The 24,884-nt window shown below is 40.1% G+C and overlaps 1 protein-coding gene across 1 annotated transcript; it reads left to right on the top strand.

The window, feature by feature from the left end:
• LOC113504792 (DNA-directed RNA polymerase III subunit RPC1-like) lies at positions 1-24,760 on the top strand. Its single transcript, XM_026887236.1, has 27 exons — positions 1-167; positions 378-513; positions 2,637-2,786; positions 2,873-3,214; positions 3,379-3,533; positions 3,933-4,110; positions 4,422-4,559; positions 4,936-5,133; positions 5,543-5,667; positions 6,119-6,230; positions 6,725-6,957; positions 15,932-16,032; positions 16,496-16,631; positions 17,074-17,187; positions 17,670-17,789; positions 18,284-18,363; positions 18,490-18,603; positions 18,845-19,002; positions 19,494-19,666; positions 19,934-20,038; positions 20,257-20,446; positions 20,617-20,835; positions 21,248-21,366; positions 21,890-22,096; positions 22,494-22,587; positions 23,125-23,325; positions 23,853-24,760. Exons 1-27 carry the CDS (start codon positions 124-126, stop codon positions 24,063-24,065), a joined length of 4,155 nt encoding a protein of 1,384 aa, XP_026743037.1. The 5' UTR covers positions 1-123; the 3' UTR covers positions 24,066-24,760.
• The last annotated feature ends 124 nt before the right edge of the window (positions 24,761-24,884 follow it).

Raw genomic sequence — 24,884 nt, 5'->3', positions numbered from 1 at the left:
GTCAATTTGTCAAACAATTTGCGATTGTAGCGGCTTATTGACATCATGAAAATGTTGTATTTTAGTGAATATTGAAAGAAACATTGAATTTATGTTGTACAGTGATTATTGTATCTGGTTAAAATGCCGAAGGAACAGTATCGAGAGACCTATGTAGGGAGAAAGATGTAAGTAAGGTTATGTTTACTTCATCATATGGTTTTAAAAATAATGTTAAAATGAATTTTAGGTTTATTTACAAGCAAAAAGTAATTAAAAATGTGTTTATTATTATAGAAGCCGTATTTTCTTTCTCAGGGATATTTTTTTGTTAGTTAAAAAGGCTACATTTAAAACATTTTTGATGTTTTAATGAATCATATGTGAATGTTTTGCAGATCTCATGTGACATTCAATGTGGACAGCGCGTCAGCTATCCAGCAGGCGGCGCACATCCAGGTCATCACAAAGAACCTATACGCTCAGGATGGACAGCGGGTGCCGGCCGCCTACGGAGTGCTGGACCGGAGAATGGTAAGGACATGATTCAGGGAGAAGGATCTTTCGAGCTTTCTAAATTTTATATTTGAGCAGAGTATGACCATTGAATGTGTTGTTTGGGTTTTAAATAGGGGAGAGGGATGATGGTAACCTGTGCCATGCAGTGTCACATCATAATTTTCTTCAAATCCAAAGTATTTTTAATTTTTTTATTCATACTTATTGTAAAGTATAGACTATAAGAGTATTCTGTTATCTGTGGTAAAAGACACCTAGTGTAAAACTTGTGTACTAAATATATATAGTTTCCGTATCCAACATGGACCGTTACTCATTTCTTTATAAACCCTCAATAAATCAATAATCACCACGTTACATGGTGTCAGAATTGCTAATAAACGTGCAAAATAAAAGAAAATATATGACAAAGCTGTAAAATGGCTACGAACGACGCAGTATCCGGAATAAGTCAATGAACTTCCCACAGAACTACAACACTATTTTAACTTTAAAGAAGAATTGAGTTATCACAAAGGAATAATTTTCAAAGGAAATAAAATTGTAGTACCAAAATCACAGATCCCTAAAATGCTAAAGAATATTCATCAAGGACATGCAGGTATACACAGCTGTTTAAGAAGAGCACGACAAATTCTCTACTGGAAGGGACAATATGATATCATAAAACTAGTTAAAACCTGCTCTGTCTGTGAACAAACACAAAAAGACAATATTAAAGATATAGTGCTAATTAAAAAGATTCCTACACTTCCATGGCAAATAGTTGCATCTGATCTATTTGAATTAAAAGGAAAAACTTACCTTGTAATCTGTGACAGCTACTCTGGTTATTTAGATTTTCAACAGCTAAAAGGTCAGTCTTCATATGAAGTTATAGAACAACTGAAAAGATGGTTTGCTGTACATGGAATACCCGAAGAGCTACAAACTGACAATGGAACACAATACATGTCTAGAGAATTCAAAATCTTTCAAAAAGAGTGGAAATTTAACCATGTCACATCCAGTCCACATCACCATCAAGGCAACGGGCTCGCCGAAAAAGCAGTTCAAGTAGCCAAGAACATATTGAAAAAATGTAGGATTGACAAGTCCGACGTTCAACTAGCTTTATTAAACTGGAGAAATACACCAAGAAATGATATTTTAGGTTCACCGAACCAACGGCTATACAGCAGAATAACCAGATCTCCATTACCTATAAAAGACAGTAACCTGAAACCAAAAATAATGCAAGGCGTCACAGCTGAACTAAAACGATTAAGAGAACAACAAGCCATTTACAGTAATAAGCACACTAAAAGACCAGACCATTTTGAAATTAATGAAAAAGTCAGACACAAAGTTGCTCATCGCCACTGGGAAGGGGCCAGAGTGATAGAAAAGCCTGAAGGTCTACCGAGATCCGTAATCATTCAAACTGATCAAGGCCAAATCCTACGTAGAAACTTCAGTCATCTGCACAAGACACAAGCAGACATTACTAGCAACAGAGTGGTAGTCCCTGAAACTAAATACACAGATGAACCAGCAGTACAACAGGTTCCAGCACAAGAACAATCACCAGCTGTTCCTAAGTCACTCCCAGCATCAACAAGCTCGTCACCAAACACTTCTAATCATTCGCAGAAGTCAGACATGGCTCAACCAGCGACAGCACTAAGAACATCAAGATTTGGTAGAATAATTAAACCAGTAAATAGACTTGATCTTTAACAATACTCAAATTAGTTATTAAATATTATTTTATAAGTTATATTATGTTGTGCTGTGCAATTTATGATTATAGGTAATTAGTTAAGTATTAATATAATAGTATGTTTAGAAAACAATGTTTTTAGTTTACAAAGAAAGGGAGATGTAAAGTATAGACTATAAGAGTATTCTGTTATCTGTGGTAAAAGACACCTAGTGTAAAACTTGTGTACTAAATATATATAGTTTCCGTATCCAACATGGACCGTTACTCATTTCTTTATAAACCCTCAATAAATCAATAATCACCACGTTACACTTATTACCATTAAAAGATATGCTATTTTTTTTAATGATAAGCTGCCATAATAATTTTAAATATATTTTTGTCTATGTTTTGTATAAACCTGAGCAACATTTAATCATGTATTGAATTCTAGGGTACAAACCAAAAGGATGCCAACTGTGAGACATGTGGGCTGGGTTTGGCCGAGTGTGTTGGGCACTACGGGTACATAGAGCTGGCTCTCCCCGTCTTCCATGTTGGCTACTTCAGATCCATCATCACTATACTGCAGACAATTTGTAAAGTAAGTTCTCACTGAGTTATTCTGTACCAATAATAAATTTTTATGAATTATATTTTCAAGATATATTGCAACTTTTTTTTTACCAGGTTTGTGCAAAAGTTATGTTAGCAGAACCATTAAAGAAATCATTTCGGCGAAAATTCATGAATCCGGAGCTCTCCTACTTGCACAAGAAGAATCTCCGAGCTGCTGTCCTGAAAAAAGCCAAGACCTGTAGCAAGTGTCCATACTGCGAGTCCTTAAATGGCATGGTGAAGAAGAGTTCAGCCGGGATATTGAAGATAGTTCACGAGAAGTACAGGGCTAAGAAACCTACGGACCCGTTAGTGAAGCGGGTGCTCAAGGACTTCCATGAAGCAAAGGAATCTAACAAGGAGTTGGCATCCATGATCAACAGTGGGCTTATTATTGAAATGAGTCCGTTGGAGGTGGGTATCTTTACTATTTAAAGGATACAAGCTATGACCACTTCCCAAATACTTTTTCTCCAAAATAACTGCCATTATAATTATAGAAAATAAGTGTATTTTTTTTTTAGTTTAGTTAAATTTCATGATTTGCCTCCTTTAATTGTTAGTATTTTTGTTTCTAGGTACTGAATTTGTTCCGTCGCATACCTGACGAGGACATCGCCCTGCTGGGCATGAATCCGAAGTTGTCGCGGCCTGAGGACCTGATCCTCACGCGGCTGCCGGTACCGCCCCTCTGCATCAGACCCAGTGTGGTCTCCGAGATAAAGGCTGGCACGTAAGTCTTGGATAGCGAAAGATTAATTTTCATGGTGATAGTATAGATTTTCTAAAAGCAAAAGTCGTCATTACAATGGAAATAATGCTAGTATCCCCCAGGTTTACATTCATATTGCAGGTTTGACAAAAAAAGCATTTATTCTGCTCATAAACATTTGTCCCAAACAGCAATTTAATACTAATACATGTTGCCAGTGTTGATTCAGTGTTGCAATTCCTTACTGCGAGAGATGTTATTTTTTTAAAGAATAATAATAGTCAAGGTTCCAATGTGTGATACCAAACTTAGTCTAAGTTGTAGTGTTGAAGTGTATTACTTAACTGATAACTCAATAACACTCCAACAAAAATCATCTACAGCAGTTTAAACAGATTACTAATATATGTAATAAAACAGCAACGAAGACGATCTAACGATGAAGCAGTCAGAGATCCTGCTCATCAACGACGTGATCTCCCGCCACATCGCGAGCGGCGGCAAGAGCGAGCTGGTGCAGGAGGACTGGGACTACCTGCAGCTGCACGCCGCGCTATACATCAACAGCGAGATGTCCGGGATACCGCTGTCCATGCAGGTATAGGAATATTTACCTGTCTGTCATTTTGCCGGAGGAATTTGTACTTTACTGCTCTAATAAAAGGGTTGTTTTTTGTTAGCTGTTGTTATCAGTTCATAGGATTTTTGTCAGGAGAATTTGAGCTCTATTGCGTTGAAACAAGGTTTGTTTTGTTAATTGCTGTTATTATTTGGAATATGTACGTTTTGAGGTTTAAGATGATCAATGTTACCTCTATTTTTTTATCCTTTGTGCTTCTGTGGTCATCAAAAATAATGTTCTCATTAGTTATAATTATTTGATAATTTAGACATTATTATTTCTACTAGCCTAAGAAGCCTGGTCGCGGGCTGGTGCAGCGGCTGAAGGGCAAGCAGGGTCGCTTCCGAGGGAACCTCTCTGGCAAGCGCGTGGACTTCTCAAGCCGGACTGTCATCTCGCCGGACCCCAACCTGCAGATCCAAGAGGTACAACTAAAATGACGGCAATATTTCGGTTGAGTGTTACTTGGCTAGAGGTACCCAGTTACATGGGCTGTGGAGCCCTGGAGGCCTATCGCATCAGATTGCAGCTGATTGATTCTAAATCATTGAACTCTTGCAATCTATTTTGGATTTAGAACTTACGCGACATAAGGGATTTAACCCTTGTGTCTCGGATGGTTTCAAAAACATTCAAACACCCCCATATTCAGAACAAGTGGTTGTACAAATGTTTGTCCGACGCGTGGATCAAACTCACAATACGTCGCTCACAGTGTGTTTTTCCTGCTGAATTATACCACTCGGTTTCTACTAGCATCATCAGATGATATATGAACTTTTCGATTCTCCCTTCCTATAGGTGGGAGTACCAGTCCATGTCGCCAAGATCCTCACATACCCGGAGCGGGTGTTCCCGGCCAACCTGCAGTGGCTGCGCAAGCTGGTCTGCAACGGGCCAGACCTGCACCCTGGCGCCAACTACGTGCAGCAGCGCGGCCTGAAACACAAGAAGTACCTGAAGTACGGAAACAGGGAGAAGATAGCGCAGGAACTTAAGGTACTTCCTTGAGGTTTGCCGTAAGAGAACCCAACTTTGGGTTAAACTCACCTTTGTTCATGAACTTTCCCAGAACATATTGTCCAAGTGTGTATTTTAGATACTTCTTCGGGGTGGTGTTAGCTTTTTTTTTTCTGTAGTGAGAGTGCAGATAATTATTTTGGATTTATATTGGGTAAAATGACCCAGTATTTGCTCTGGATAGAATCGCGAATACAATAGGCCGCGTGTTTTTAAAGGGGGTTTTTTTTAGACTTATTTGATATTGCGATCTCCTCTTGAAGTCGATAGTTCAAATTTGCTGGGATATACAAAATATGGCTTAAAAAATACAAAACCTTATGAACCGAACTATAACTTTGTATCTGAGAATGACTGAGTTGTTTGTGTATCGTTGTGTCGTGCTCAGTGCGGCGACGTGGTGGAGCGCCACCTGGTGGACGGCGACGTGGTGCTGTTCAACCGCCAGCCCTCGCTGCACAAGCTGTCCATCATGTGCCACCGCGCCAAGGTGCAGCCGCAGAGGACCTTCAGGTACTGACACTAACAACACTTAAAACTACAACTTTTGAAGAAAACTACATTGTCTGGACTTTAAAAGAAGCGATGATCCCTGAGTTTGTTTCGAGGTTTCTTGTCATGGTAGCCAGCTAGGAAATGTTGACTCCAGCTAGCTGAAGATATGACATATAAAAGTGATGATATCTTTTCTATTTACAGTTTTTTTTTTGATTTCATAATTACTAACTAGCCTAAGTTTCAGATAATTAGTTGTTTAAAAATTATGTTTCTGTTCTGTGCTTTTCAGTGTGTATTATATTTTTTTCTAAGTATTACTCTAATTAAATATCAAAGTCAAAATGAATATTAATCTTGTGTTTGTGAGGACGGTGTAAGTATGGGTTTGTGTGTGTTTTTAGATACTAATATTAGTAGTATTTAAAACTCATATTAGTTATTGCTCTTACCATCTGATCTTCTATAGGTTCAACGAGTGCGTATGTACACCATACAACGCTGATTTCGACGGTGATGAGATGAACATGCATCTGCCGCAGACGGAGGAGGCGCGGGCCGAGGCGCTCATACTTATGGGGGTAAGTAGTCATGTGTATTGACTGTTGTTGTTGTATTTGAATGTAAGAAAAGAGAAGGAAATTTGGGAAAATTGATTGAGTAAGGCAGCATGACGCATAAAGCGGATGTATGAGTAATTTTTAAGGTGTCGTATCGAAGATTAAAGCAGAATCCTATTTGTAAGGCCCCGCTGTCTATCCGTCCGAGATGTGTTTCTGTTGCTAAGCAAGTTATAGTTTGAAACTTAAGACATTTTCCCCGCGTTATTATAAACTCAGTTTGTTATTTGTATGTTTGTTTGTACTTCCGGTTCGATTTTTGTAACTCAATTTTGAGGCGCTGCCCGATAAGGTAGCTGGCTGAAATTTTCAGCGTAGCTTCAAACCTGATCACAATGCAATTTACAATTATACAACTGTACCGATTTTGATAAGATTTTTTAAATCCTCTAGCTCTTTTGGTCTATATTTGTTATTTCAAATTTATCACGATTAACTCGGTGTTTGTCCGTCAGAACAAGTCGAACCTGGTGACGCCGCGTAACGGCGAGCTGCTGATCGCGGCCACGCAGGACTTCATCACGGGCGGCTACCTGCTGACGCAGCGCGACACGTTCCTGTCGCGCGGCGAGGCGGCGCAGCTGGCGGCGTGCCTGCTGGCCGGGCCCGACGCCGCGCTGCCGCTGCGCCTGCCGCCGCCCGCCATACTCAAGCCCAGACTGCTCTGGACCGGGAAGCAGATCTTCAGGTCACTATTCTAAACAGATTTTCAGGAAATCTACCATAGGAACGGGTCTCTAACAAACTTTGGATTTGTTCACTTCATTCATGTATTGAGTCATTCATAATAATAATAATAATAACCCCTCGGGGCGAGTCGTTATCTCATCATGGGAATAACGCAAGACCAGAGGGCATATTAGTATGCTTTTTCAAACCTTGAGATATAAATAAAAAATGTATCTGAAGGTCTATGTAGGAGCATACATCCGCAGGGCAGCTTGTGGCGAGCTGTTTGTGAGTAGCGACACAACGGAACCTGAATGCCCCAGGGGGTCACTCTTTATGGGGACTCCCAGCTCTTTCTTGCCTTAACTGGCTGGCTAGAGAGGGGTCGCTAGAGCTATATGCTCGGGGGTGGAAGTGTCTAATGGCGTAATAACGAGGAAACCCGCTCCGGGTCCGTGACCCGCGATGGTGAAATCGGTGTCGCACCTCTCTACACCCCTAGCCGCTCGCACTGGTGTTGCCCACCTGCTGTCAATCGTGACGGTATCATAGGGGGCCCATCTAGTGAGCGGCGAGTCACCGCCTGCCAATTTGTTTTGCATTACCATGTGTAAAAAGGCAGGTGCCATAGTTCTCCGAATTATCTAAGGAACTGGTCCACACAACATGCCTCATTTTATAATAGCCTAATTATTTTTACATACATACTTGCAATAGTTTTGCATCTATTTTGGATTCTTCATGTCTGTTCTCCCATAGAGCGGAGGTGAATGATCCCTAGTAGATGCCCCATCACATTGTAGATTAAAGTTCTCAAGAAGGCCTCTGCGCGTTGGACCTGTGTCCCCGTGTACGCCTTTAAAAAGGACCGGGTCTCTTCCCATGAAGTTAACCCGTGAATTAAAAGAGATACAAATAATAATAATAATAATAAGCCCCCTAAAATCCAGCCACACGTCCTGATTGACCATCTAATCACGTGGGGGGTGGACACGCGAATGAGAAATTACTGTCGTGGCTAACGTGGCTCTGGTAACCCATTCAACATGGAGACTCGTTCAAAGAGGAATCGTATAGGACCGCTGCCCGGGGGCGATCGCCGGGGCACACCTGGAGCTGACGCTGGGTGTCTCAGCATGCGAACCGTCAGCGGTGAGGAGTTGAGCAGGCGGGCTCCCACCGATAAGGATACTACAGCCGATCCCTTCGACGAAATTGACCGACTGACAGACAGGACAAATAGTCCAATAGAACCATTTAGCCCTAGTACAGTATCTTACACACCCTCTTTGTCATCTTCACCTATTAGTAATACAGCTATCCCTACGCCTACCTTGAATGTTGCGCGGGAGGTGAATACCTTTTTGCCCGCGTCCACCAAGGCTGGCAAACCTAGAGTACGCATGAGATGGAGTAAAGAAGTGAACCTTTTTATCATGCGTACGTACTATTACATAACGAAATTAGAAACAGACATGACCATTTACCGTAAGCTACTTCACGAACTTTTCTCACAAAAATACCCGGAAATTAACGTATCTGAACAGAGAATCTCAGACCAAAGAAGAACAATAGTTAGAAATAAATTGATACCCCAAGTAGAGTTAGATAGGCTTAAAGAAGAGGTCCGAGCGCAATTAGAAGAAAATACTAATGCTAATACATTATCAGATGTTCAAAATCAAGATGTAAATGTTTTTTCACACGACCCGTTTAGTCAACACCTCATAAACACTCAAACCCAAAATAATTTAGCAACAGATATTGGTACACAGACAGAATCCTTAACAATAACTATAGAAAACGATATACATACCTTGGCTGAACCTGATCCATTACCAGACTCATGGACTGCGAATATACTAGAAAAGTTTAGAACAACCCTAGTACTTTATTCTGGAATGGATCCAGAGTCCCGGCCAAGGTTACCTAAACTTAAATACAGTCCCAAACTTGTGCAATTAGTGTCAGTATTTAACAATAATATATTAGGTAACATTATTTCGGAGGATACTCAATTGATAGATTTAAATACAATCATATACTGCACAGCTCTTGCAATTTCTGAAGAATTAGGTTATAAAATCACCGATTACTTAGGAAATACTAGATCAAAGCATCATAATAAACCGGCGTGGCAAGTTAGATTAGAGAGGGACATAGAGAAGCTGAGAGCAGATTGTGGTAGGCTAACACAGTTTATTAATAATAATAGATCAAGGAAAGTTATTAAAAGAGTAGAAGCAATATTCAAAAGATAATAATAGGAAACCGGAAGAATTTTTAGATACTTTGAAACAGAAACTTGCGCTTAAAGTCCATAGATTAAAGAGATACAAAAAAGCACAGCAGCGTAAGAATGATAATATAGTATTTAGTAATAATGAAAAAATGTTTTATAGAAATTTATTAAAACCACAAGCAGAGACTATCTCTCAGAGTAATCTCGAGTTGCCAACGAAAGAGTCGCTGGAAACATTTTGGTCTAGAATATGGGAAGAGCAAGTACAGTATAACGAAAACGCAGAGTGGATTAATGAAGAGGAGGCTAAGTGGCTTGCGATAGAAGAAATGAGTTTTGCTGAGGTTACCGAAACAGATGTTTTAAATGTTACAAGTAGGCTTCATAATTGGAAATCCCCAGGGGTTGACAAAATACATAACTATTGGTATAAGAAATTAGTTTCAATACACGGAAGTTTAGCAAAGAATTTAACAGATATAGTATTAGGAAAACAGATAATACCGGATTTTTTAGCAACAGGAGTAACATATATGCTACCAAAAGGTAAACACTCAGCAGAACCTTCGCAATATAGACCGATTACTTGCCTTCCCACAGTTTATAAAATATTAACTTCAGTAATTACTTTAAAAATTAACAGTCATATTGAACAACACAATATTATAGCAGAGGAACAAAAGGGGTGTAGGCGGAACCATATGGGATGTAAGGAACAGTTGATCATCGACTCCGTAATCCATAAACATGCATCTACAAAAAGTAGGAATCTTCATTGTACTTATATAGATTACCAGAAAGCTTTTGACAGTATTCCCCACTCTTGGCTAATTAAAATTTTACAGATCTATAGAATTAACTCTAAACTTATAGAATTCTTAAGCAGTATAATGACTCGATGGAAAACTACATTACAATTAAATTATAACCGCGACACCATTATTAGCAGGCAAATATCTATTCGGAAAGGTATCTACCAAGGTGACTCCTTGAGTCCCCTATGGTTCTGTCTCGCGCTGAACCCTTTGTCCTCTATGTTACATCGAAGCCGGGTTGGGTATTGCCTCAGACATGATACACATGACGTTGTTATCTCACATCTAATTTATATGGATGACATTAAATTGTATTCAAAATCTGAAACAGATATGAAAAAATTAATAGATACCAGAACATTATTTAGTAAAGATATTAACATGCAGTTTGGTTTAGATAAGTGTAAAACACTACATATTGTAAGAGGCAAGATCAAACCCGGTGACTATCTAGTTAACACTGCCGATTGTATAACCGCCATGGAGCCTACGGATTTATATAAGTATTTAGGATATAAACAACTAAGAGGTCTTGATCATACAGCCATTAAAAACACATTGGATACCGAATATAGAAGGAGAGTAAATGCATTATGCAGAAGTCATCTAGCAGGAAAAAATCTTATTAAAGCAATAAACACATATGCAATACCAATTTTAACTTACTCATTCGGAGTAATTAAATGGTCTAAAACAGATATAGAGCAAATAGAAAGAACTACACGAACCACGCTTACAAAACACAATAATTTACATCCAAAATCTGCCATAGAAAGATTAACCATCAAGAGACAAGATGGCGGAAGAGGCCTAATTGACATCCATCATCTATGGCAGAAGCAAATTAGTAGATTAAAATCATTTTTCCTTACAAAATCTGAAACTAGTGATATCCATAAAGCAATAGCCCAAAATGATGACAGTTACTCTCCTCTGAATCTAAACGATCAAACCGACGACGTCCTAAATATCTGTAATTCCGATCCTCAGACACAAAAAATGGATACCTGGAAGAGAAAGGTATTACACGGCAGGCACCCTCATGATCTTGAACAACCCCATGTAGATACAATAGCTTCTAATAAATGGTTAAAAGTAGGTAGTCTATTCCCCGAAACTGAAGGATTTATTTTAGCGATTCAAGATCAGGTTATTAATACGAAAAATTATAGAAAGTTCATTATTAAAGATCCAACGATAGTTAATGATAAATGCCGTAAATGCCAATCTCAACCGGAGACCATTCAGCACATAACGGGTGCATGTACATCTCTCACCCAGACAGACTACACTCACAGACATAACCAAGTAGTCAATATCATACACCAGCAGCTTGCTCTGAAATATAAATTAATAGAAAATAGTAACTTACCTTATTATAAATACACACCCCAAACTGTCCTGGAAAATAATACACACAAGCTCTATTATGATAGAGCAATACTTACCGATAGAACTATTCACTACAATAGACCGGATATAACTTTACAGGATAAAGTAAATAAAACCACCTACCTTATAGATATAGCCGTCCCCAACACTCACAACCTACAGAAGACAATAGCTGAAAAGATTAGTAAGTACGCAGAGCTTAAAGAAGAGGTCGCCCGAATATGGAGACAAGAAAAAGTCTTTGTCGTTCCTATAGTGCTCTCCAGTACTGGTGTCATTCCAAACCATCTCCACAATAGCCTAAAAATAATAGATTTAAGAAAGTCGTTATATATTACCCTACAGAAAGCTGCTATTTTAAATACCTGCCGCATAGTGAGAAAGTTCCTATCATTAGACGATAGTTAATAACTTATCATTTAACACCACACGCCGCATTTACTTGGTCTTGACCCGTAAATGTGGTTTAAACCAGCCAAGGGCTGAGAAAAGAAAACACTCCCGATAATAATAATTTATTTCTTCTTAAAAGTACAAACAACATACATAGGTGACAAAAAATATTTTGGTTTTAAGACGATTGTACAGCTGCATTATATAAATTAACACACTGACTCTCAAACTGAGCCATGCTCGTATTTTGAGGGTCGGCGGCACTCCGCTTGAAATGTCTTATATAATCATCTAGTTTTTATATCTTGCTTCTTCATTTTCAAGTAATCTATGCGTACAATAATTTTAATTTAACTTTAATTTCACTGAATGTATCAATCTTATTTAACAATAACCAACAGTTTTTCTGTTTCTTCATAACATAATGACTTTAACCAATTTTCTAGCTTGTCTTTAGCATTGTGCTTACTTAGTTTGTAAAAGGAGATTTGTTTATTGATGCTGTTGTAAAGCCTTGAACTCAAAGCGTTGTAATTGCGCGATGCCAATGCTGTTTTACATTGGACAGTAGGGCAGACTAACGTGCCATGTCTTTTCTGTAATATTCTTGCACTAAGGGGAATTTCCGAATGTCGTCGGAGCATAGCACGAAGAATAAATAACTGTCTAACAGTCAAGACTTCACTATCACTGTATAGTTTTGCGGTTGGGTAGTCACGAGGTTTGCAGTGCATTACCTTGAGGAGATACCTTTGCGCTCTCTCCAATTGCAGAAGCAAGGTCTTGTATGTCCCTCCCCATGCAGTAATACAGTACCCAAGAATTGATTGGCAAAGTGCCTTATAAACAGCACACATTACCGATTTGTCGGCAGAATACCGAAGATTTTTAAAGACATATATGAGTCGTCTAACTCGCCCAGTAAGGGCCTCTACTTGCGGACGCCAGTCCATTCGCTCATCAAGCAGAACCCCGAGATATCTTATGTTGCCTACGTTAGTCAGGGGTAGGCAGGAGCACTTACTAGATAGTGAGGTCACACAACTGTGAGCTGTGAGCGACAGAGTTTCCACAGGTGGCTTGGGAGAATGAGGGAGATAAAAACGTATATATTTAGTTTTCTCTATATTAAGCGTGAGCAAATTAGAGGATAACCACAGCATTACTTCTCTCAGGTAATTCTCTGCCCGAGTCCTTGTCTCCAACCAGTCCCTGCCATATACTAATAATGCTGTGTCATCAGCATATGTAAAGATGTCACAAGTTTGGAGTTTCATATTGCATAGGTCATTGACATATATTAAAAAGAGCGTCGGGCCAAGAATACTTCCCTGTGGGACTCCATGCCCAATCTGCTCCTCCTCGCTCACCACCGTATCAATTTTTACTGCTTGAGAGCGATTAAACAGGTAATCCTTAAAGATATCCAAAGGCAGACCACGAATCCCAATGCTTTCCAATTTTGAAATGAGAATGGGAACAGATACCGTGTCGAAGGCCTTGGAAAGATCCAGGAATATACCGTAACACTTAAAGCTGTTATCCAATTTATGAACTACCGATTTGCTGAAGTTTATAACGGCGTCTTCAGTTGACATTCCAGATCGAAATCCATACTGGTTTTTTGATATGATGTTATATTTGGTAAGGTATTTTGTCAGACAGTCGCTGAGGATTCTTTCCAGAATCTTAGATAGGGCACTTAATACTGAAATTGGCCGATAGTTCGTGACATGGTTTCTATTCCCACCCTTGAAGACTGGAGTAACTATAGCTTTTTTAAAGCTATTAGGAAACACCCCAGTCGTGATTGAAATATTACATACGTGTGTAATGGGTGCTACCAAGACATTCTGTGACTGCTTAATTACTAGGGCGGGAATATTGTCCCAGCCAGTTGCACAGTTACTACGTAATGAAGCGATTATGGCTGCCACTTGTTCTTGAGTGACCGGTATTATGCCAAGAGAGTTGCATTGTGGGGCCATATCAAGCGTGCACTGAATAGAGGGCACAGTACCTGGTGGGATCAACTTAGAGGCCAGGTCTTTGCCAATATTTACGAAATATTTATTAACACTATTTGTTGAAACTTTAGCATCAGCTGTCAGGTTCATGAGCTCTGTTGCGGGTTGTGACTGACGCTTCCTGCCAGAAATAGAGTTGATGACTTCCCACATTGCCTTTGGGCTGTTCTGAGCTTTAGAGTATTGCTCTTTCTCGTACTCACACTTTAACTTTTTAAGAAGGGAATTGCAAAAGTTGCGATATCTTTTGTACGTGATCAGGAGTATGGTGTCATTGGGATGTTCTCTTAGTTTAAGGTGCATTCTATCTCGGTTTTGAATACAACGGAGCAGCCCGGCACTGATCCACGGTTTTAAAATGCGTGTTCGTCTGGTAACCTTTTTTTTGGTGGTGTGTTTTATAACCACATCTCTAATAATCGCGATCAGGTTATCCGCGGCAATATTTGCATCTGTTTCTTCCGTTACCGAGCTAAAATTAAGTTTGTCTATATCCTTTTTTATAGAACCAAAGTCTAATTGAGTTATAACTTTTTTATTTTTATTTACGTACAGCTTTTCATTTAGTTTTAGACATAATATTATGGGTAAATGGTCCGTGATATGTGTGTCTAATAATATTGCTGTTGCCGTTAATCGGGTTTTAAGAAAAATATGATCAAGGCAGTTACCAAGTCTAGTAGGGTAAATATGTGCCGGTAGTAATCCCAAGGAGGCCGTACATAGCAGGTAGTCACTAGCATTTCGATCCGTATTGTTCGATTTTATATCAATATTAAGATCACCCATCATAACTATGTTTTTGTAAGATTTTAAAGTAGTCATTAGCGTATCTAGACTGGAATAAAATTGCGTTGGGTCGAGATGGGACGGAGGTCGGTAAAGTCCTACAACAGCCGTGTTCCCCACAGTAGCTACTAAACAATTCGCATCTACAAATGGTGGTTCATTTATAGTACATCCAAGTCCATATCTGATATACATCACAACTCCTTCATTTTGTGTATGATTCTTTATCGTAGCATGAGAAGAGTAGTTGCTAAGAGAAGGTGGTGGGCCTAGCCTTTTTAGCCAGCATTCTGAAAGAATGATTATATCATACTCTAGTTTTGTCATAGAAAGCATGGATATAAACTGGTCAAGATTTTTATTAATACTTCTAATATTTACGTGTATTACTTTAAAATTGCTACCTGAATTGTTAACGATCTCAGTACACTGATCTGGTGTGCAGACATGGGAGCTTGCTAATGTAAGGTTGTCAATTTCATCAGAAATGTTACTTATGTTATCAATCATTTTTACTTATATTAATATATAAATATTTATTAACGACCGCTAACACAGTGACGCCCCAACAGCGAAACGCCAGTCTCAACATCAATATCAATCTCACTATAATTATTGCAACATCAACTTTCAAGCTTAGTTGGTCAAAGTCTATTTGCTGTTTGGATATAAATGATTCCGTTTTATAACAATAGAGTTTACATAAAAAGATAAGGTAGATTTCCCGATACATCAGTAATAAACTAAGAAAAGGTAATGAATTATACAAAAAGAAAAGAAATAATTTTGAGTATATGAAAAAGCACTGTCTGCGATCAAAATAAAGTAGTCACTTTTTGGATTCCAAGTCTAGTAGGCATTGTTCTGTTTTTATGAAATGGGATACCTTAGTATTAGTGTCCTTACGTAGAAGTATCTTCCCATTTGATATCCAGCAGAAGTTGTAGTTGTTGCGTTTAGCGAAATCCCTGGCAAGATAGTAAAGCCTTTTTGATGTTGGAGGAAGATATTCGTCGACATAGATCGCCTGGCGATTTCCTGTGATACCAATACTTTCTGTAGTCTGTTTCTGATATCAATACATCATGTAGTGATGAGAGATTAAATGAATATATTAGGTATAGGCCACGTTTTCCGTCTTGCGTATCTATCATACAGCTATTTCCAGTAAGCATAATTACATCATCCAGCAAAGGTCCAATACATCTATAAAAGCTCTTTTTTAGGTCTCGAAGCTGTTCGAGTAAGAAAATTTTGAAAAAAGGGACTTAGACGAGAATGCACAAAGTGTTTGCCACAGTTTTATCCTAATTGATTTGTTTTTGTTTTTTACAGTTTGATAATGAAACCCAACGAAAAATGTGAAGTGAAAGCCAATTTGGAGGTTAAAGGCAAGAACTACACCGGGAACAAGGATATGTGTGTACAGGACTCGTGTGAGTATTACCTCATGTACACACTTTACATTGCTTCATCACCCTATTAAGGAACTAGACTTGTTATTGATAAGGTTTTACTGGCTGGTCATGTATATACTAAATTATGCTAATGTTCTAGTTATTAAGGTGTAAATAAACTATATATAATATATTATATAATAGTAAAAAAATCTATGATTTGATTCGAATTATCTGGACTAATTTTAATGAAAGTTTACGAGCAGCATATGTAAATGAGGTGGTGCAAACGGTTACGTCAAATAATTGTTAGCCGATAGAGTAGATAGTTTAACTGTGTGCATTTTTCGCTATGCAAAAATAGCAAAAAAATTGATTCGGTTATGGACGAAATCCGATCAACAATAGAACTTTTGCCCTCTAAGTGAATACGGACTGATAAACAACGCGTGTATATGTTACAGAGTAATGACACAGTAGACAAGTATATGTTATGTTACAGATGTGATAATAAGGAACTCGGAGCTGCTGTGCGGGTCCATGGACAAGAGCACGCTGGGCTCGGGCACCAAGAGCAGCATCTTCTACATCCTGCTGCGGGACTGGGGCGAGGAGTACGCCGTCAGGGGCATGTGGAGGTAACATGAGAACAGATTGAATGGCAGTTTGAATGATATTCAACCACAAGTAATATCGAGAATGCAGGACACTTTTCATCGGCTGTGCACCCTATATCATTTGGGACTGATAACTGATGACTAATTTCTAAAATCGTATTAATAGTTTTAGAGACCACGCACCTTCTTCTCGTTGTGAAACATATATTATAACTGCTCCACTCCTTTTAACGTAGCGTGATGGTGATGTCCTATATACATCTTCAATACATGGGCTATCTTACTCTGTAAGAATTTTTCAAATCTTACTAGTAGTCCTGAGATTAGCGCGTTCAAAGAAATAAACTCCTTAGCTTTATAATTTTAATCTAGATTACTTTCTCTCCTTATAGAAATTGAATGAAGTACCACAATGATAATATAAAACTTTGGGATATAGATTTAAACAGCAATTTGTCTCTAGGTTAGCGCGGATGGCCTCCAGCTACATGATGAACAGAGGATTCAGTTTCGGCATCATCGACGTCACGCCCGGCAAGAAACTCATTGAGGCCAAGAACAAGCTGCTGGAGTCTGGGTCAGTATGCAAACATATAGCCCTGGAACAGAAGCTATGCCTCAATAGATGAGAGAGGACTACACCCACCCTTACGTCTAAATCGGTGTAGTAGTATTTCTGCTGTGCAATTTACAACTATAAAACAGTTAGTTCGATTTTGATAAAATTTGAATGGAGTAACATTTAAAAACGTGGGTTTTTAGAATTTATAAGTTTTTATTACAAATTATGGAATGCAATCAATAATTCTGTATTCAGTATTTAATAACGCGTACCAGTACTAATGCGTATCTATCGGGATCTAGTTTCGATCGCAAACGCACTCTTTAATTATTCTTTTTGCTGTTTCGATCATATCCATCACAAAGGTAACTTATTGTTTGGAAACCTGTATAATATTTAAGCTAATATTTTGTGTGCCCAGTTTCACATTGGTAAAAGGTTTGTGATGGGAATCTTTGGTAACCTTTATCACATATTCTGTTGTTGTGTGTACGTAGTTACTCGAAGTGCGACGGCTACATCCTGGAGATGGAGAAGGGCACGCTGCAGTGCCAGCCCGGCTGCACCATGGAGGAGTCGCTGGAGGCCGTCATGCTCAGCGAGCTCAGCAGCATCAGGTATACCAACAGCGGCAACAGCGGCAATTATATTATATTATTTATTATTATAAACACACACACTATCCTTACCTAATACAATTTATAGTGGTTTGCAAACACACAACAAACAAAATAACTATTAACACACTTCAAAAATATACTTTCAAAACGAGCTCACTTGTTCAAAATGAAATCATTTATTCTTAAAATAAGATATTTTATCACTTTAACATGTCGTTTTTGAGAAAGCTGGAGACCCTGAGAAGAAATGTGGAAACAATCTCAAAGGTCTCTTTTAAAGTCAAGACAATTTTAAAATGCGAGTTAGTGTATAGACATCTAGTACATCTGCTCTTAGCATCCAGATATTGTACACTTTTTTCTGCTTCACCTAAAGTATTTGATGGTATCCCTTAAAAAAGTGTTGTCAAACTAATTTAAGGCAAATCAGTAGGAATGACTTATTTAGACTTAACTATTTAATATAATAAAATACTTAACTATTTCTCCAGAGAGTTGGCGGCTAAGGCGTGTTTCCGTGAGCTGCATCCTACTAACGCGCCGCTTATTATGGCACAGAGTGGTTCTAAAGGCGAGTACACTTTTATTACTAATCTATCACACACGAAAATCAACCCTAACCCCGTTACAATAGAGTCGTTTTTCGTATTTCACCGACTTTGACCATTAATGACGTGTTATGTGTGTGTGGTTCCAGGGTCCAACATCAACATATCTCAGATGATCGCGTGTGTGGGCCAGCAGGCGCTGAACGGCAAGCGCGTGCCCAACGGCTTCGAAGACCGATCTCTACCACACTTTGAGAGGCACTGTGAGTTACTGTTAAATTAAAATGAAGCTAATGTATTTTACATTGGATATACTTTCGGTTAATTCTAAATTGCTATTTAATGTCTATTTTTCTGTACAATTTACACGCTTTCCTTTGATCTCCTAGAGTCATCGACCGATATGGATTAAAAAAAAACTATTCTTTTAAAACTCGTGTAAGGATTTGCCCAAATAAAATCACCAATACTTATATATTTTCAAATTGTGTGTGATCGCTGCAGCCAAGATCCCAGCAGCCCGTGGCTTCGTGGAGAACAGCTTCTACTCCGGTCTGACGCCCACCGAGTTCTTCTTCCACACGATGGGCGGGCGGGAAGGTCTCGTCGACACCGCCGTCAAGACTGCCGAGACTGGCTACCTGCAGCGGAGACTTGTCAAGGTACTTACAAAACTACTGTTTTAGATCCCATGCCCATGTCTTTGTGCATGTGAATTGTATGTTTTTGAAACCTCCCGCGACACAAGGATAAAATTTCTTAATGCAGGACTCGTTTCGTTTTAATAAAATAAAAAAACTGCTTCGCCTCCCCGTTTCTCTTCCAGACCTAGGATAGAAAAAGTTGTGTACTTTATTCTCCCAAATTATCCCAAAGCATAAGGTTCACCACGTGACTTGATTTGGAAGAAAAGTGTCTGAGAAGAATTGTTGAGCACAGTTTTAATGTAATCTGTCTTCTTCGTGACTTAAATTTTTCAAGTGGTCGCGTTTATTACGTTCTGGGTCGGGTAGCATACAGCTTTTGCAACACCCACACTAATACATGTATTGCAATTTCACAAAAATCCACACCCAGACTAAGAACAAGCTTTTGCGGATTACATAAAAACGTTGTTCTACGCGTCAATACACGTGTACACTATATTTTCTAGTCTCTGGAAGACTTAGTCCTGCACTACGACATGACAGTCCGCAACGCGATGGGCGAGGTGGTGGAGTTCCGCTACGGGAGCGACGGGCTCGACCCCTCCTACATGGAGGGCCGCGACCGGCCCGTGGACCTGCCCAGGGTGCTGGCGGACGTGCGGGCCAACTACCTGTCCAGGTGATACATGAGCTACTGGGTCCGAAGACTAGGAAGACCTAATCTAGAATAACAGTCCATTACAAAGAATGTTCCAATAGGGGAATAGCCGGTGTTTAATACAACGATGGGTTTCCATGCCTGCAGTACCACCGAGCGCGCATATATTCCATTGGTTTAAGGTCTTAAAAAAATCTCTGTGTGTCGTTTAGTTGAAAAACCCAGTTTTTGAATATGATTCTTCGACGTTCCAAATAAGCTAATAAATGGATGCTATTCCTGTGACAGGGAAGAAGACCCATTAGACGGTGACGGTATAATCCTGGCTGCGGAGGAGACGCTGGCACTGGACGACTTCAAGACGTGCACGCAGGAGTTCAAGAACGAGCTGCTGTGAGTAACACATAAACAACCTTATTTTTATTACGTGTAGGTTTATTGTAGAATAGCAACATCTGTAATGTTTTTGTTGGTGGAGGTTTTCATGGACCTTTATTATAAAACGTCTGTCTGCATTACTCAGTTTTATTGTAAGGTTTTAACAAGTATTTTGACTAGTATACCCCAGTCTGGTTTAGACAGTTGTATGATATCTCTACATGTTGTTGTAGAACCTTCCTGAAGGAGATAGCGGAGAAGGTCCGCCGCCTGCGCGCGCGCTACTCCCGCTGCGGCAGCATCGTGAAGCAGCTGCAGCGGCTGACGCTGACGCAGCTGGTGCAGTTCCTGCGCGTGTGCCACCACAAGTACCAGCGCAGCGTCATCGAGCCCGGGACCGCCGTCGGGGCACTCGCCGCGCAGGTACTAACGACATATACTATTATTGAGTAGGTCTGAAGCTCGTTTCCAATAATTTCGCCGGCATAGATGAACGTATTACGTTACGTACGTACGAACGTATGCCAGTAAAAGTATATGCGTATTTAATGATTAATGTGGACTCACCCCTCATTTTTACCAACATTCCGCAGAGTATCGGAGAGCCCGGTACACAGATGACCCTCAAAACCTTCCACTTCGCCGGCGTCGCCTCCATGAACATCACGCAGGGAGTGCCGCGAGTGAAGGAGATCATCAACGCGTCGCGGAACATCTCCACGCCCATCATCACCGCCGAGCTGCTGCAGCCGCACGACCAGGAGTTCGCCAGGAGGGTCAAGGGCAGGGTCGAGAAGACCACGCTGGGAGAGGTCAGATAGTACAAAACACGAGAACACAACTATAGCTATGATAGTCTTGTCTAATTTACAACGGCAATTCCTTTTGTAAACAAACAAATTTTTAATTTGCTTTCAATTCAAAGTACTCGAAAATAAAATTCAAACGAATCTTAACTCGATGTTTTTAAACGGAGGTCCTATAGCTACCTTCCAGCTCTAGCAGCAGCTAAAAACTTATAAAAAGGACTCCTGCACTGAGTAAAGCACTCCTTTTGTCATGGGGAACTTTCACAATCATGCAAGTCACATTCACAAGACACCCAGACACAGAACAAGCAATCGTTCGTCGATCGAACCCGCGATACGTTACGCCCAGTGGTGACCTATACGGTATACCACTCCGCTTTCCGTTTAATAAAGTTAGGCATATGTATGGTTCCAGATCACGACGTACATAGACGAGGTGTACTTACCGTCGGAGTGCTTCCTGCTGATCCGACTCGACGCCGAGAGGATCCGACTGCTCTCGCTGGAGGTCAACGTCGACTCCATCGTCTACTCGTGAGTACAAGGCCTATTTAATTAGCAGCCGTAATTATAAAACATTGGGATTGGGTCGGTCACTCCAGTGGCTTGGATAGTAACCGCTGAGAATTAGTCGCGGTGAACGGTCTACTAAACGGTGGCGAATCGATCTAAATGGATCTAAATGCTTACCTCATTCTGGCCCAGGACAGAATCATGCGACATATAAATCCAGAAAGGATTTGCGGAAAAGCCTTAACCTAGTAGTGGTACCCAGCGAGCTATTTAGAAAAGAATGTTTATAAGATTCAGACTGAGTGAAAAGTCCTTGATGGTCATGCTGTCTTTGTCTCTCTCAATTCTTCCTCTGTTCTTTTCTTTTTGATGGGAATTCATCTAATGACTCCTTTTGCTTTGTGTTGAGCAGAAGAGAATGTCAGACTCCTACTGACTAAAACCATCCATGCTCCTTCCTTTGCCCTTCGCGTACCGGGGCCACGGTAACTCTTTCGGCCAACCCCTCTGCCCCGGCTGTATATACAGGTGTTGTAATATACAGGATCTGCACGTCGAAGCTGAAGGTGAAGCCTGCGAGCGTGCAGGTGGTGTCGGACTGGGCCATCAAGGTGTCGGGCGAGGGCCGCGCGGGCTGGCTCAGCCACGCGCTGGCGCAGCTGGCGCGCGCGCTGCCCGCCGTCGTCGTCAAGGGGCTGCCGCAGGTCGCGCGGGCCGTCATCGCTGCTGATGATAATGATGCGATACCCAGGTATGCACACCCACATCATATACATGATGCCTAATCTAAAAACACCCAACCACTCTTTCACTCAAATAATTTTTAAACGGTTCAACCGATTTTTATTAATGTGATCAAAATGTCAAAAAAACAACGTCTAAGAACGCGTACATAATTCACCTCTAATATAAAACCGAGAATCTGTTCGAGAGCAATGCCACATACAAACAAACAGACAGACACGTTAACCTTAAAACACTCCTCTCAATGCGTCGAGGATTCGACGGAACGAACAAGCGAGGACTTTTCCGATATAAAAATTATGACTTCCTCAATCCTATTATAATGCCTTAATAAGAGTAGTTAACAGAATTTTAAGATTGAATACCCACGATTCGCTCAGATTATAAACGTTTTGTGTTTACAGATACAAGCTGTGTGTGGAAGGCGACGGTTTGAGAGACGTCATAGCTACTTACGGAGTAGACGGCACCAAGACCACGTCTAATAATATTTTAGAGGTAAGTTTATTAGACAGGGTTTCTAGATAACGAAGACACGGAATGTAGTGACTTTACTTATTACAATGACAAGCGAGACGACGAGAGTACTTTTATTATGTTTTACGTAGAAAGCGCTGCGAAGTGGGTCATATTTGGAATTTAATACAAAAAAAATATGTTCAAACCTCGGATAGGACTCGCCCTTGTGACTGCTGGCTATTGCTTTACCAACGAAGATTCTAAGTTTGTATTTGTTCATTGTATCGTGATACGTCATATGGACGTGAGCAAAAACGTTTGAATTTTTGCGTTTATTATTTGTATTTATTTCCAATTATGTAATCGGATGTGCAGTAAATATACATTAGGTGACATTTGTACTTGTAATGTTTATAATATAATTCACTCCGAACAGTACGGTTTTATCAAGTGTCGATCAACAACAGCTGTTAGTGTGGCCTTGGTCAAACATTTCTATGATGCCAGGGAGAATGCACAAAATGGAATTGGGTATTGAGAGGGTAAATCTAACTAAGCATGTAACGTATATCTCAGGTATACTCGACGCTGGGCATCGAGGCGGCCAAGTCGACGATCATCAGCGAGATCCAGGCGGTGATGGCGGGCCACGGCATGAGCGTGGACCGGCGCCACGTGGAGCTGCTGGCGGGGCAGATGACGGCGCGCGGCGAGGTGCTGGGCATCACGCGCTACGGGCTCGCGCGCATGAAGGAGTCCGTGCTCAACCTGGCCAGCGTGCGTACTGAGAGCTCTGTAGCAACGTGAGCCCGATACGTGGATGGGCCGATAGCTTATGCACAAAACTAGTGCAATCGTTTTTGTACAGGGTGAAAAGTACAAACGTCACTCGGACATATTATGGGACTTAATAAAATTAGGAATAAATTAGGAATGATATACATATTTGACAAGTGTCTTGATCAGAATTTGAGCGTTCTGTCAAAGTATACAATAACTATCTGTTCTACGCGGCTTCGCCCGCCTAGCTGTGTTATGGCTGCAAAAATATAACCCTCTCTTAACGCAGACGAATAAATATAGCCTATGTTATAATGTGTCAACTAAGCCCAAGGTTTCGGCTACCTTATTACCAAATTTTATCGAAATAGTTCCACCCTTTTAAGAATAGAGTGGTAACAAAATTACACACACGCTCCTACTGAATATTAGTAAAAGATTAATAATAATAAATGCCCTGACTAACCTCAGCCTCCGTAGCTGGCAATAACATGCACATATTTTAATCGTAAATTTGTCTCCAGTTCGAGAAGACAGCAGACCACCTATTCGACGCGGCGTACTACGGACAGACGGACAGCATCGAGGGCGTGTCGGAGTCCATCATCCTGGGCGTGCCGGCGGGCATCGGGACGGGAGTGCTGCAGCTGCTGCAGGCCGCGCCGCGGGACACGCCGCTGCAGACAAGGGAACTGCTCTTCGACGTGCCCGAGTACCATACCTCTATATGGGAGTAGGGTGCTTGGATCCCTTGGAGCAAGTCTCGGCGCGCGTGTGTGTGACTGCATATAATTGTATAGGTTCTATTTTCACAGACTAAAAAAGTGCGTCACGCTTAGACTGTCGTCTACGCTGCACCTTAAGATAGGTGATATTTCTACAATGGATTATAATTATCATTTAAGAGAGAGGTTGAATATTAGATACCTTGATTATTACTGCTAACAGACTTGTTCCCATGTTAATCTACTTAAGGACTGGCAGCGATAATTTATTTTAGCATCACTAAATTAAAAAAATATTATTATTAAAATGTCTCCCCCTGTCTCCCCTTCAAGCAAACTACTCGCTGGCTTAAAGACAGATAAAATGATACATATTCCTCAATTTTCTATAGCCATCACTTTTTGATAAGTCTCGTAACTTATTCCTGTCAGTAATTCCAATTTTCTATTTATTTATTTTAGCATCATGGAGGACTGATAACTTAAAAAATCAGATAAAGAACAGTAAGTTAGACTTCCAGATTATATTTCTACATAATTTTGTAGAAATATCACCTGTCCATAAAACAATAGAGTATTTGTACAGTTATTTATAAGTTAGATTATAATGGAGATTGTTAACCCGGAACTAAACGTGTGATAGACGACTGTTGGCCTAATCTGTTACGATATTCTTAAGCTTTAAATAAAAACGTTTTTATGAAATATCTATTTATTTATTTTCAGATTTTTGTGTGTTACTTTGTTTTACAATTATTAAATGATGTAACGGTTTACTCACGCGTATTTATCGGGGTAGCCCGACTAGTTTCGGACCCAACCGGAGTCCTT

Source organism: Trichoplusia ni, chromosome 23, assembly GCF_003590095.1.
Source record: "Trichoplusia ni isolate ovarian cell line Hi5 chromosome 23, tn1, whole genome shotgun sequence".
Taxonomy (NCBI): domain Eukaryota; kingdom Metazoa; phylum Arthropoda; class Insecta; order Lepidoptera; family Noctuidae; genus Trichoplusia; species Trichoplusia ni.
This window is presented reverse-complemented; position numbering and strand designations above follow the sequence as displayed.